Source organism: Takifugu flavidus, chromosome 1 (genome assembly GCF_003711565.1).
Source record: "Takifugu flavidus isolate HTHZ2018 chromosome 1, ASM371156v2, whole genome shotgun sequence".
Lineage (NCBI taxonomy): Eukaryota > Metazoa > Chordata > Actinopteri > Tetraodontiformes > Tetraodontidae > Takifugu > Takifugu flavidus.
The window spans coordinates 26,975,679-26,989,331 of record NC_079520.1 but is presented as its reverse complement, the minus strand read 5'-3'; the positions used below and the strand labels follow the sequence as shown (position 1 = coordinate 26,989,331).

The 13,653-nt window shown below is 47.8% G+C and overlaps 1 protein-coding gene across 6 annotated transcripts in view; it reads left to right on the top strand.

Moving 5' to 3' along the window:
* The window catches only part of LOC130534578 (ankyrin-3-like), a 79,547-nt gene that overhangs the window by 15,058 nt on the left and 50,836 nt on the right, over nucleotides 1-13,653 (top strand). Inside the window, exon 1 of one of the 6 annotated variants that reach the window (XM_057049031.1) lies at nucleotides 5,107-5,733. The exons of 3 other annotated variants lie outside the window; for them this stretch is intronic. In XM_057049031.1, coding sequence (XP_056905011.1) covers nucleotides 5,680-5,733 — 54 coding nt within the window. In that variant the 5' untranslated portion in view covers nucleotides 5,107-5,679. Of the gene's footprint in view, nucleotides 1-5,106; nucleotides 5,743-9,845; nucleotides 9,873-13,653 lie in introns of those variants that run through there. 2 more of the 6 variants (XM_057048990.1, XM_057049188.1) reach the window with 2 other exon arrangements.

Genomic DNA, 13,653 nt, shown 5'->3' with positions numbered 1-13,653 from the left:
CACTCACTTTCTCCAAAGACACCCCAGAAACATCCTTCGAGGTACCTACCTCCAAAGACACTCACTCACTCTCTCCAAAGACACCCCAGAAACATCCTTCGAGGTACCTACCTCCAAAGACACTCACTCACTCACTTTCTCCAAAGACACCCCAGAAACATCTTTCGAGGTACCTACCTCCAAAGACACTCACTCACTCTCTCCAAAGACACCCCAGAAACATCCTTCGAGGTACCTACCTCCAAAGACACTCACTCACTCACTTTCTCCAAAGAGACACCCCAAAAACATCTTTCGGGGTACCTACCTCCAAAGACACTCACTCACTCACTTTCTCCAAAGACACCCCAGAAACATCTTTCGGGGTACCTACCTCCAAGACACTCACTCACTCACTTTCTCCAAAGACACCCCAGAAACATCTTTCGAGGTACCTACCTCCAAAGACACTCACTCACTCACTTTCTCCAAGACACCCCAGAAACATCTTTCGGGGTACCTACCTCCAAAGACACTCACTCACTCACTTTCTCCAAAGACACCCCAGAAACATCTTTCGGGGTACCTACCTCCAAGACACTCACTCACTCACTTTCTCCAAAACACCCCAGAAACATCTTTCGAGGTACCTACCTCCAAAGACACTCACTCACTCACTTTCTCCAAAGACACCCCAAAAACATCTTTCGGGGTACCTACCTCCAAAGACACTCACTCACTCACTTTCTCCAAAGACACCCCAGAAACATCTTTCGGGGTACCTACCTCCAAAGACACTCACTCACTCACTTTCTCCAAAGACACCCCAGAAACATCTTTCGAGGTACCTACCTCCAGAGACACTCACTTTCTCCAAAGACACCCCAGAAACATCTTTCGAGGTACCTACCTCCAAAGACACTCACTCACTCACTTTCTCCAAAGACACCCCAGAAACATCTTTCGGGGTACCTACCTCCAAAGACACTCACTCACTCACTTTCTCCAAAGACACCCCAGAAACATCTTTCGGGGTACCTACCTCCAAAGACACTCACTCACTCACTTTCTCCAAAGACACCCCAGAAACATCTTTCGAGGTACCTACCTCCAAAGACACTCACTCACTCACTTTCTCCAAAGACACCCCAGAAACATCTTTCGAGGTACCTACCTCCAGAGACACTCACTTTCTCCAAAGACACCCCAGAAACATCCTTCGAGGTACCTACCTCCAAAGACACTCACTCACTCACTCACTTTCTCCAAAGACACCCCAGAAACATCTTTCGGGGCACCTACCTCCAAAGACACTCACTCACTCACTTTCTCCAAAGACACCCCAGAAACATCTTTCGGGGTACCTACCTCCAAAGACACTCACTCACTCACTCACTCCAAAGACACCCCAGAAACATCTTTCGGGGTACCTACCTCCAAAGACACTCACTCACTCACTCACTTTCTCCAAAGACACCTCAGAAACATCTTTCGAGGTACCTACCTCCAAAGACACTCACTCACTCACTTTCTCCAAAGACACCCCAGAAACATCTTTCGAGGTACCTACCTCCAAAGACACTCACTCACTCACTTTCTCCAAAGACACCCCAGAAACATCTTTCGAGGTACCTACCTCCAAAGACACTCACTCACTCACTTTCTCCAAAGACACCCCAGAAACATCCTTTGAGGTACCTACCTCCAAAGACACCCCAGAAACATCCTTCGAGGTACCTACCTCCAAAGACACTCACTCACTTTCTCCAAAGACACCCCAGAAACATCCTTCGAGGTACCTACCTCCAAAGACACTCACTCACTCACTTTCTCCAAAGACACCCCAGAAACATCCTTCGAGGTACCTACCTCCAAAGACACTCACTCACTCACTTTCTCCAAAGACCCCAGAAACATCTTTTGAGGTACCTACCTCCAAAGACACTCACTCACTCACTTTCTCCAAAGACACCCCAGAAACATCCTTTGAGGTACCTACCTGCAAAGACACCCCAGAAACATCCTTCGAGGTACCTACCTCCAAGACACTCACTCAATTTCTCCAAAGACACCCCAGAAACATCCTTCGAGGTACCTACCTCCAAAGACACTCACTCACTCACTTTCTCCAAAGACACCCCAGAAACATCCTTCGAGGTACCTACCTCCAAAGACACTCACTCACTTTCTCCAAAGACACCCCAAAAACATCCTTCGAGGTACCTACCTCCAAAGACACTCACTCACTCTCTCCAAAGACACCCCAGAAACATCCTTCGAGGTACCTACCTCCAAAGACACTCACTCACTCACTTTCTCCAAAGACACCCCAGAAACATCTTTCGAGGTACCTACCTCCAAAGACACTCACTCACTTTCTCCAAAGACACCCCAGAAACATCCTCGAGGTACCTACCTCCAAAGACACTCACTCACTCACTTTCTCCAAAGACACCCCAGAAACATCTTTCGGGGTACCTACCTCCAAGACACTCACTCACTCACTCACTTTCTCCAAAGACACCCAGAAACATCTTTCGGGGTACCTACCTCCAAAGACACTCACTCACTCACTTTCTCCAAAGACACCCCAGAAACATCTTTCGAGGTACCTACCTCCAAAGACACTCACTCACTCACTTTCTCCAAAGACACCCCAAAAACATCTTTCGGGGTACCTACCTCCAAAGACACTCACTCACTCACTTTCTCCAAAGACACCCCAGAAACATCTTTCGGGGTACCTACCTCCAAAGACACTCTCACTCACTCACTTTCTCCAAAGACACCCCAGAAACATCTTTCGAGGTACCTACCTCCAGAGACACTCACTTTCTCCAAAGACACCCCCCCAGAAACATCTTTCGAGGTACCTACCTCCAAAGACACTCACTCACTCACTTTCTCCAAAGACACCCCAGAAACATCTTTCGGGGTACCTACCTACCACCAAAGACACTCACTCACTCACTTTCTCCAAAGACACCCCAGAAACATCTTTCGGGGTACCTACCTCCAAAGACACTCACTCACTCACTTTCTCCAAAGACACCCCAGAAACATCTTTCGAGGTACCTACCTCCAGAGACACTCACTTTCTCCAAAGACACCCCAGAAACATCTTTCGAGGTACCTACCTCCAGAGACACTCACTTTCTCCAAAGACACCCCAGAAACATCTTTCGGGGTACCTACCTCCAAAGACACTCACTCACTCACTTTCTCCAAAGACACCCCAGAAACATCTTTCGAGGTACCTACCTCCAGAGACACTCACTTTCTCCAAAGACACCCCAGAAACATCTTTCGAGGTACCTACCTCCAGAGACACTCACTTTCTCCGAAGACACCCCAGAAACATCTTTCGAGGTACCTACCTCCAAACACTCACTCACTCACTTTCTCCAAAGACACCCCAGAAACATCTTTCGGGGTACCTACCTCCAAAGACACTCACTCACTCACTTTCTCCAAAGACACCCCAGAAATATCTTTCGGGGTACCTACCTCCAAAGACACTCACTCACTCACTTTCTCCAAAGACACCCCAGAAACATCTTTCGGGGTACCTACCTCCAAAGACACTCACTCACTCACTTTCTCCAAAGACACCCCAGAAATATCTTTCGGGGTACCTACCTCCAAAGACACTCACTCACTCACTTTCTCCAAAGACACCCCAGAAACATCTTTCGGGGTACCTACCTCCAAAGACACTCACTCACTCACTTTCTCCAAAGACACCCCAGAAATATCTTTCGGGGTACCTACCTCCAAAGACACTCACTCACTCACTTTCTCCAAAGACACCCCAGAAACATCTTTCGGGGTACCTACCTCCAAAGACACTCACTCACTCACTTTCTCCAAAGACACCCCAGAAATATCTTTCGGGGTACCTACCTCCAAAGACACTCACTCACTCACTCACTCCAAAGACACCCCAGAAACATCTTTCGGGGTACCTACCTCCAAAGACACTCACTCACTCACTCACTCCAAAGACACCCCAGAAACATCTTTCGGGGTACCTACCTCCAAAGACACTCACTCACTCACTCACTTTCTCCAAAGACACCCCAGAAACATCCTTCGAGGTACCTACCTCCAAAGACACTCACTCACTCACTTTCTCCAAACACCCCAGAAACATCTTTCGAGGTACCTACCTCCAAAGACACTCACTCACTCGAGCCTATCCCAGCACAATGGGCGGAGGCAGGGTACACCCTGGACTGGACGCCAGTCAATCGCAGGGCTAACACATATAGACAAACAACCATTCTCTCTCACACTCACGGGCAATTTCGAGTTTCCAATTAGCCTAAGCATGTCTTTGGACTGTGGGAGGAAGCCGGAGTACCCGGAGAGAAACCAGGCGTGCAAACTCCACACAGAAAGTCCCCACCCTCCAACCGGGGATCGAACCCAGAGCCTTCTTGCTGTGAGGCAACAGTGCTACCCACCACACCACCGTGCTGCTGCTTTCTAATGCACGAAATGAAACTATGTAAAATGATTTTACTCTGATAGGACAGGCTGACTTTAGTTTTCTGCTTTTACCTACCAGTAGAGTGGTAATATTTCTATTCATAATTTGTCTTCTCATACTCTATATTTATATTTAGAGAGGAAATGCAACAATTTGTCTGAGTGCTCGGTAATTAGTTGCGATTGCGAGCCATGGCCAGAAGGTGTCAGTGTTGACTCAAATGCTCTATTAAAATCAGAGTTTCGAAAAGGACAGTTGAAATATAGTGAGTTGTTGTCATTCCTATTCCATTTCCTCAGTGTGTGTGTGTGTGGGGGGGGGGGTTCAGAGCAACTAAAAGCTCTAAATTCAATCCTTGGTTCCCTGTGGATCTCAAAGGATGATACAGTATAATTGTACTCGGCAAACCGGCTCATGTCAGCATAATCCACTTACAGTGCACGTGCACACACATATGCACACACGCATGATCAATAATCACAGTGATCTGCCACATTGGGTTTTCCTCTATGTTCATTATTGATAAGGCAGAGAAGAGGAAAGGTGTGATGGGAACTGAAGCGTTTCTATCCTGGCAACAGTAATTCATCATCTCTGTGTCTGTTGTTGTTGTTGTTGTTGTGTTGTTGTTGTTTACCAGGGAAGAGGAGCTGTTGATACCTGTGGGTAGTTTTGACTGGTGCCTTGCTTTTTTCAAGCTGTCAGAAATGGTTCTGCTATCAGAAACATTCGGTAAATCGGTTTATTTTCTGATTTAATCTTCTTTTCAGCCAGGGTCTTTCAAACATCTTAGTTTACCAACACAGGCCTTTGGAGATGTTTGCTGCACTCCCAGTTGTAGTGTGTGTGTGTGTGTGTGTGTGTTTGAAAGAGAGAGAGAGAATGAGATGGAGGGAGTTGGAGCTGCTCAGAGCAGGAAAGAGCTCGAATGTGTCTCCTTTGCTTAATCTGGGCAGTCTCGTTGGCTCCTCTCCCTGTGTGAGTGTGTGTGCGTGCGTGCGCATGTGCGTGCACACTTGTTTGTGCGAGCATGAGTGTGAAAGTGGGTGTGAGCGACTGACTGAGTTGGTGTCTGCGCTCGGCGAGAGCGGCTGCCGCTCCGCTCTACTCCGTCCATCCATGCTGGATTAAAAACAACATCATCTGTTTTGGACTCACACACACACACACACACACACACACTCACAGTCGCTGTTACAGCCGCTGAGATGAGCGAGGAGGTTAAAGAGAAGGCTCCAGGGAAGGCTCATCGCAAGAAGAAGGGGAAGAAGGTAAAAGAACGCAACAAGCCGGCTCATCTGGCTTCAGGACAACAGGAAAGATTTCCTTTTGTTTATTTATTGGTTTATTTCCGACACACAAGTTAGAGGCTATTTAAACGTTGTTGATGTTGAAGTCTTCATGCGGGAAGGGGGGTCTGAAGGGTCCGTCCAGCCGCTGGTTTTTCCTCTCCCCAGTTGAATTTGCACCTTTGTTTTGCATCGGGCACCTGTTACCCTGCCGATACACCCGGAGAGTGTGGGGGAGATTAGCCGAGGAGGGAGCAGAAGGAAAGGGAGCCGGGATCGTCTTGGTGATCCAGGCGGAGCCACAGCCTCTCCTGATGTCGCAGCATGAATAAGACATCAGCTGATCATCATAATGTCACATAATGGTTCAGAGTTCTGTATGAAAGACGGACGAGTGGGCGGAGCTTAAGCCCTTAAGATTGTGGCTCCGGTTCGGTTGCACCGTTGTCCAGTTTTAAGTTCTTTTCTTCGAAATATTTAAAAACGTCACGGCCGAAACCGTCATGATGGCGTTTTATTCCCCTTTAAATAAACAGAACAGGATATGAGATTCACGGTCACCTTGTGGTACTTGGTTTCCGCGTGAACGTCCTTTCCTGTGGAGTTTTTGGGGTTTTGGTTGAGGTGGGAAGACCCGCCGCCCGTTCTGGTGAGACCGGACTGATGGGAGGAGACGGGAGAGGAAAAGCTGTTGGTGGCCTGAATGAGACGAAGGTGTCGCTGCTCCGTCTCCCCAACTGTTGCTGGAGACGTTTGAAACCGGGTGACTGACAGAGGAATTCCCATATTTGTGGTGAAATATTGTGGCGCCGTCGCCATCCCACTGATCTCTCTGGGAATACTGGTGGATCCCAGAGGCTGTTCCACAGCACGGAGTCGGTTTGAACTGGTTTGTCTTGATGAAGGCGTGCGATGTGTCCGAATTCCTGTCATGGAAGAACCTTGTTGTTGTTCTCTGTTTATTTTCTCAGATAATATTTCCACTGATCAGAATTAGTTTGTTGTTTGATCCTGGTTGATTCTGTTGCCTCACTTTGGGCCCCAGCTTGATGTAGGAGACGGATTTAGGAAGGAATCTCTTGGATCATCTGGATCTCTTCTTTTACAGTCAGTCAACTTATGATCATGTGATCTGTTGTTACTGACCTGTAATTCTGAGTCCTCTGGTCTCTTTTTCCAGTTTGAGAGTTGTTGGGACCCAGAAATGACCCCCCACAGAGATCTCCAAAAAGACCCCTGCAGAGACCCCCACAGAAATCTCCAAAAAGACCCCCAGAGAGACCTCCAGAAAGATCTCCAGAGAGATCCCCGCAGAGACCTCCACAGAGATCTCCAAAAAGATCCCCACAGAGACCCCCAGAAAGTCCCCCAGAAAGATCTCCAGAAAGATCTCCAGAAAGATCTCCAAAGAAACCCCCAGAAAGACCCCTGCAGAGACCCCCAGAGAGATCTCCAAAGAAACCCCCAGCAAGACCTCCAAAGAGATCTCCAAAGAGACCCCAAGCAAGAACTCCAGAGAAATCTCCAAAAAGACCCCCACAGAGACCCCCAGAGATACCCCCAGAGAGGTCTCCAGAAAGTCCTCCAGAGAGTCCCCCAGCTCTGAGCTGACTCAGCGTTCTCTGCTGAGTGTAGTTCCTCTTCTTGATGAATCACTTCTCTCAATTCCTCCATCTCCTAGCAAGTTATTTCTTGTCACAGTTAGATCCGTTAATATTCCAAATATTCTCCCCCTTCATTTCTGCTCCTCTCCGTCTTCCCTCCCTTCACCCTCCACCATTCTTTATCCTCCCTTTCTGCGGCTCTCTCACCCTGTTCTCCCGAATCCCTCACAGGTCTTTGTGGGGGTATCTCTGGGAACTCTCTCGAGGTCTCTCTATGGGTCTCTCAAGATCTTTCCGGGGGTAGTTTTGGAGGTCTTTTTGGGGGTCTCTTTGGAGGTCTCTCTGGGGGTCTCCCTGGAGGCCTCTTTGAGGGTTTCTGTGGAGGTCTCTGTGGGGGTCTCTGTGGAGGTCTCTTGGAGCTCTAGCTGGATAAAAACAGATCCTGATACCACCTGTGCACTGCTGTTGCCTGCATATATGCAGAGGTGTATGCCTGCTATGGGTTTCTCATTTACATCATGTAACTCAAAGCCTGTGTGCTTGAGTCCAGGCCGACAGTAGACCATTTCAATCAGTCCCTAAGGAGAGGAGGTGCCGACCGAGAACATTTCTGCTGCTTCTGCGGTGGCTTTCTGATGTGATAAAACCCAGGTCTGACTCTCTGGTGATGATGAACCCTGTTCAGCAGCGCATGCTGCATGTGCACAATGTTTTCTTTCTGTTGTTTTTAGAAAGAGAAGTGGACTATCGCTTATGTAACTCGGCTGCCCACATTCAGTCATTTTTCAGCCCACACCCTCTGCAGTGTCAATACTGTCAATGTTTTTAATATGGGCACGCTGGCAGCCTGATTTATCACAAGTGCAGAGGGAGAAAGTAAGAAAAGCATTTAGACGCAACCACAGAAGTGCAGATTTGCAGCAATCGAAAACCTGTTTTCACATAAGAAATGATGGAAAAGCAAGTTTGTTTTAAAGAAAACTGAAGACTGAATCTATAGGTGAACGCAGAGAAACCATACCAAGGTGACCCTTATGCTCCTAAAACACCACAACACAAGAAAGTCTTGCTGGCACACATTTTGGATCCCGAATCAACTTTAGGGAATGTTGGATCGTATATCAAAGTTGTAGCGTCATGGCGACCTTATGTTTGACCCTGATATGCTCTATGTGAGCACATCAGGGTGGGACTTGTTCATCTACACCAGGGAGGAGCCTCAGTGGAATGCCCAGCGTTTCTTGAGCACAATTCCCACCGCCATCGCTCCCGGAAGGCGTTGCCAAGGAAATCCGATCAAGGCTCTTTTACGAGCCGTTGGCAGTTTGGCCAAGTTGCGCTGTGGGTGCAATGTTGCTTCTCTGAGAGCAGGAAGTGTAACATTAACTGATGAAATTCTAAATATTCTCCAAGGTTTGCGGGCAGTGTAACCTTACCATCTGCCAGCCCAGTAAACTCAGTAGGACCATCAGTCTGGAACAGAGATGCACCAATACCGGACATGAGTACTCGTACGAGTACATTTGAAGTACCGGCACAACGCAGAATATAAAAAGTTTACTCACGACACCGACGCGAGGCCAACATGCTGGCTAAGCGGAAGAAAATGTCCAGAGACAACCCACGTGCGGTCAAAACCACAGATGCTCATGCTGAGTATATTGCCCTAGATGACCAGCCACTGGCCGTGGTGGATGATTTGGAGCTGAGGTTCCTAGCCATGCCGTATCACAGACATGGACCTATCGAAGCTGCAGGGCGGCACAAAACGCATCCACAACCTGTTGCGTGGTGTTACAACGTTCAGCGTCACCACGGGGCATTTGGAGCAACAGCAGCGATGGCCCAATGTCTCTGGTCAGCCTGACTGCACAGTGGGGCAGTTTATACTGTTGAATTACACTATATCTGGGGGGGGGGTAACTGTGCAATGGCGTCACTACTCTGTATCGCTGAGTACTCGAATGCAAGTACTTGTACTCTACTCATTTGGGGGGGGAAAAAGTGGTATCGCTGCATCCCTAGTCTGGATAATCTAGAAATCAATTTTTGTGGGCGGGGCCAAAGAAAACAGACTTAGAGACTTGGCTAGCTCAGGGTTACATAGTTCAGACAGTTTTTAGTTGGGTACAAATCCGATTTTACAGAACTGCTTCTTCAGTGAAACTGATGTCTGGGCACACTTGGAGGCATTACGCATTGTATTTAATGCAGACTTAGCTTTAAGGCGCTACCGTTGTTTTATTGCGGTAGCCGCTGCAGCCATAAAGGACTTAAAGCACACAGACGAATGAAGCGGGTGGTGTTTAGGGTGAGAGTTTCTGCCAGTGGGCTCCTTCAGAGGCAACATATTGTGTTTTTGCTGAGGCAGCCGTGCAGCAGAATGTTGCACTTGGCTCCATTTCCCACTTCACAGGAACAGGATGATGCTCTGCTAGCTCACTTTGTTCAGCGCGGCGTTCCTTCTTTCTCTCTGTGGCACAAAGAGGCAGAAAAAAAACGGGAACGGTAAAGCGGGAGCTTTGACCGACTGTTTTCCTTAGCTCGGGTGAGAAAATCCCGAACGACCGAGATGGAAATGGAGCCGGAGACCTCACGTTGCCTTCGTATTTGAGACACTGTTAGTTTAAGCCCTCAGTGTTTAAAGTAGCTTTCTGTTGGTTTATGTCACTTTATATCTTATTTGCAGGCTGTTTTGCTATCTTCTTGCTAAAGCTACCCATCTAAAGAATGAGGCGTTTTCATTATTGCCTGAACCTCCTGTGTAAGTGGTCCCAGTGGAATCTCCAGTGCTCCCAGATCAGCTCCAGCCACTGTGGTCAGAAAATGGACCTGTTGTTGAGACAAAATGGCAGAAGGGGGGGGGAGCGCTGAACGTACCGAGCCCGGAGTTCAGGGACGGAGCTGAGATGAAGGCTCGGTGAAGGTGTCAGACGGTCAAATGAGTCGGAATGCGACTGTTGTCATGGAAACAGAAGTGTGGAAGAAAGGCGACGTTTCAGGGGAAGCGTCATACTTGTCTGTACGGTACTTCATTAACGCCCCTCCCCACATCTGATTCCTATTTCTCCTCCAAGCTTTTGTGTGGCCTATGGAGTCTGTTTTGGGATGGATAGAGACCCCTGGTGCCATTTTAGCTGCTAACCTGTTAACTACCAGCTCACTATTTACGGTTGTTGTGGTCGCGGGTCAGCTGGAAATGGCCCAATACTAACTGGGAGAGTGGCACAGGCAACAGTCTGAATGGCAACAGTTGCAGGTTGACTGGGTTGTGCACGTAACCATCCCGACTCATCGTCTCCTCTTTCCTCCATCCTTCACCCCTTCCCTCCCACTCTGCTTCCTCCCTCCATCTCCTAACAGTGGCTGCACGAACCCTACCTGATGCGTTGCCATGACAGCCTGCCAGTGCCTTTGCCCACTGCCGATTCCCATCCTGAAGTGGCTGCATCCTGTTGCCAGTGTGTGTGTGTGTGTGTGTGTGTGTGTGTGTGTGTGTGTGTGTGTGTAGGATTGGGATGAGCTATCAGTGTCTATTATAGAAAGTTCATGTCTAATTAACCTTTATAATGTCGGCGAGGGTTATCATTCCAAGTGGATTACACACACACACACACACACACACACACACACACACACACACATGCAGGGTTTCAGGAGTGTGTGGTGATGGATGTTAGAATTTGTCCTCCAACAACGAGCAGATTAAAGTGTAATTTCAGATGATCCTCGGAGGCTTTCTGAAGTCGGCTCATTTGACGGGTGATGGCTTCTCCGGGGTTACGGAGCCTGAAACATTTAATGAATGTCGGGTCATCTTGTTACCAGGCTAAGAATAACATTTACTACTAGGACTCGTATGTAGACAGGACGTCTGCGCCCCCGAGTTTTTAATGACTATATTTTTATTATTAATGTCTGTGCCTGTAAAACATGAAGTATTCAGCTTCTCAGAGTATTCACACACCACAGCTCTGTGGTCCCATTCAGAACATACGAGCAACACATTTAAATTTAGATGTCGTAACCAAACAACTGATTGATTACCTCTATGATCACAGCTGTGTTCACTCTTACTCAACCAAACCATTCCCTTTAGAATGACACATTGTCCAATTAAGGGTCACAACCAGTGACCGTATTTAACGTCATTAATGTTGTCCTTGCTTCCCGAAAGTGAAGTAGTTGCGTGTAGATTCCTCCTCGTGGTGGGTGGCAGTATTGTCAAACCTTGCCTGAAATATAATTATGTTTAACCAGAGTTTTTGTTATTAAGGATAAAGAGAGACAAATGCCACAGCTGATTTTTTTTTAAGCATAGATGCTATTTATCTGGGGCTACAGGATTATTCCCAAAAGATGATAAAGATGAATATTCCTATTCCATAATGAGTTCTGCCAGAAAATGTGGAGGGATCGACAATCTAAAGGAGCGTGATGTGGTCCGATGGGGCCTCGGCACGGAGGCGGAGGGATATTCTGTTAGGAGGAGCTATTTGTAGCTGGTGTATCTGGTTGCCGTGGAGACAGCTGGCAGAGTGCCAGCAGGAAACCCAACTTGACCTCAGACAGAAGGACGGTTTCATATAAGATAGATAAAAAATACTTGGTATAAACATAAGAGGGAGGCACTCTTGATTGGTAAGTGTCTGTAATGGCGTCTCGGTGTCTTAAAAGAGACGCGTGTGTAAAGTAAATTAGATAAAATGTCGCGGCCTGTATCTTTTCAAAATGTGTGTGTGTGTGTGTGTGTTACACTCATCGTGCTGCATGTGGATTCAACAGGTGAATATGATGAAGATGATGATGTGGGCGGGCGCAGGCGTGACCTGTCATTTATGGCGGTGTGAGTTGTTGGCGGCCGTCTCCACACACACCTCGGAGGCAGATTTCCTCCGGTCTATCCTGGCGTCCTGCAGTGAGCCTCATCCGTTTCCATGGCGATTATAAACCAATCTGAACTTGGCTGGGCCTTGATGGCTGGCGCCGATACGAATCGCAGCATTCCGCTGGATTATTCAGATCTGGGGGGCGGGGGGATGTGAGTCCTGCTGGCTAACTGTCGATAGTTTGGCTGGTTTCTGGATGCGGAACCGCCTGACCGGGTCGGGTTGGCATTGGTTTGGAACGACGAGGCCGACGTTTTGGGTTCAGACGTTTTGATCTGCTGTGAAACCCGAGACGCTGCGGCACTAACGGGCTCGTGGGCGATGTGTTGCAGCAGCCCCGCCCCACCTTAATGGACATTTAGTGTCTTTTTCTGGACCGCTGGGGCCGGCCACACCCAGACACTCACTGTAATGTCTCCTCCAGCAGACTCCCAGCACCATCCTGCCGGTTCTGCTACTCCCTCCCATTGGCTCTTATTCTTTTGGTGTGTTTCGGCCGTTGTCAGCGTGAGGGAGCGTCGCGGAGCACAAGAGTGATGCTGACACACACAGACAGTCTGGGGACAGAGGCCACGTCGCGTCTGAACAATACGATCACTTCTTCGACGCGCCGGCTCCTCAGACATCAGCGAACCACGGCTGCATTCAGAGTCCAGTCTCAAATCACATTTACGATTTCCTGTAGCGATGAGCTCAAACGAGAATTAGATTCGCCGGAGACGGAGCTGGGCTCTCCTGTTGGCTCAGATTCCTCCAGGGCGGTTTCATTCGCCTAATGGGTGTAGTAATTGAGTACCGTATTTTCCGGACTATAAGTCGCACTTTTTTTCATAGTTTGTCAGGAGGTACTTGTACTCCGGAGCGACTTATATTAATACATTATTACAGAATTTCACATGTTCGTTATTTTCACACCGACAACCACAAGAGGGCGCTCTAGGCGCGTGTACCTGAGGAACAAGTTCCTTTAGCGACGCAGAAGTAAACTTGCTCGGATGTTCTTTATGCTGTAGTTATCTGAATAACTGTTAATATGTTACGTTAACAAAGCAGACACGTACTCAGTTCGTTGTGGGTCATGTAGCTAAATTTGTTACGTTAGCATACCGTAACGCTATTGCTAACCCATGCTAATGGATTGCTAATTGCCTTTCAAGATTAAATGTATGTTTTTGGTCACGGATTTTATCAAATAAATTTTCCCCCAAAATGCGACTTATATATCAATTTTTCTTCTTTATTATGCATTTTTTGGCTAGTGCGACTTAAACTCCGGAGCGACATATAGTCCAGAAAATACGGTAGTTATTACACTTGTGGTCCAATCTCGCTTTTGGTTTAAACATTTCAGGCTAGAATTTAGATTTTGGATGCAGAAGAGTTACGCAGATGTTTCTGTT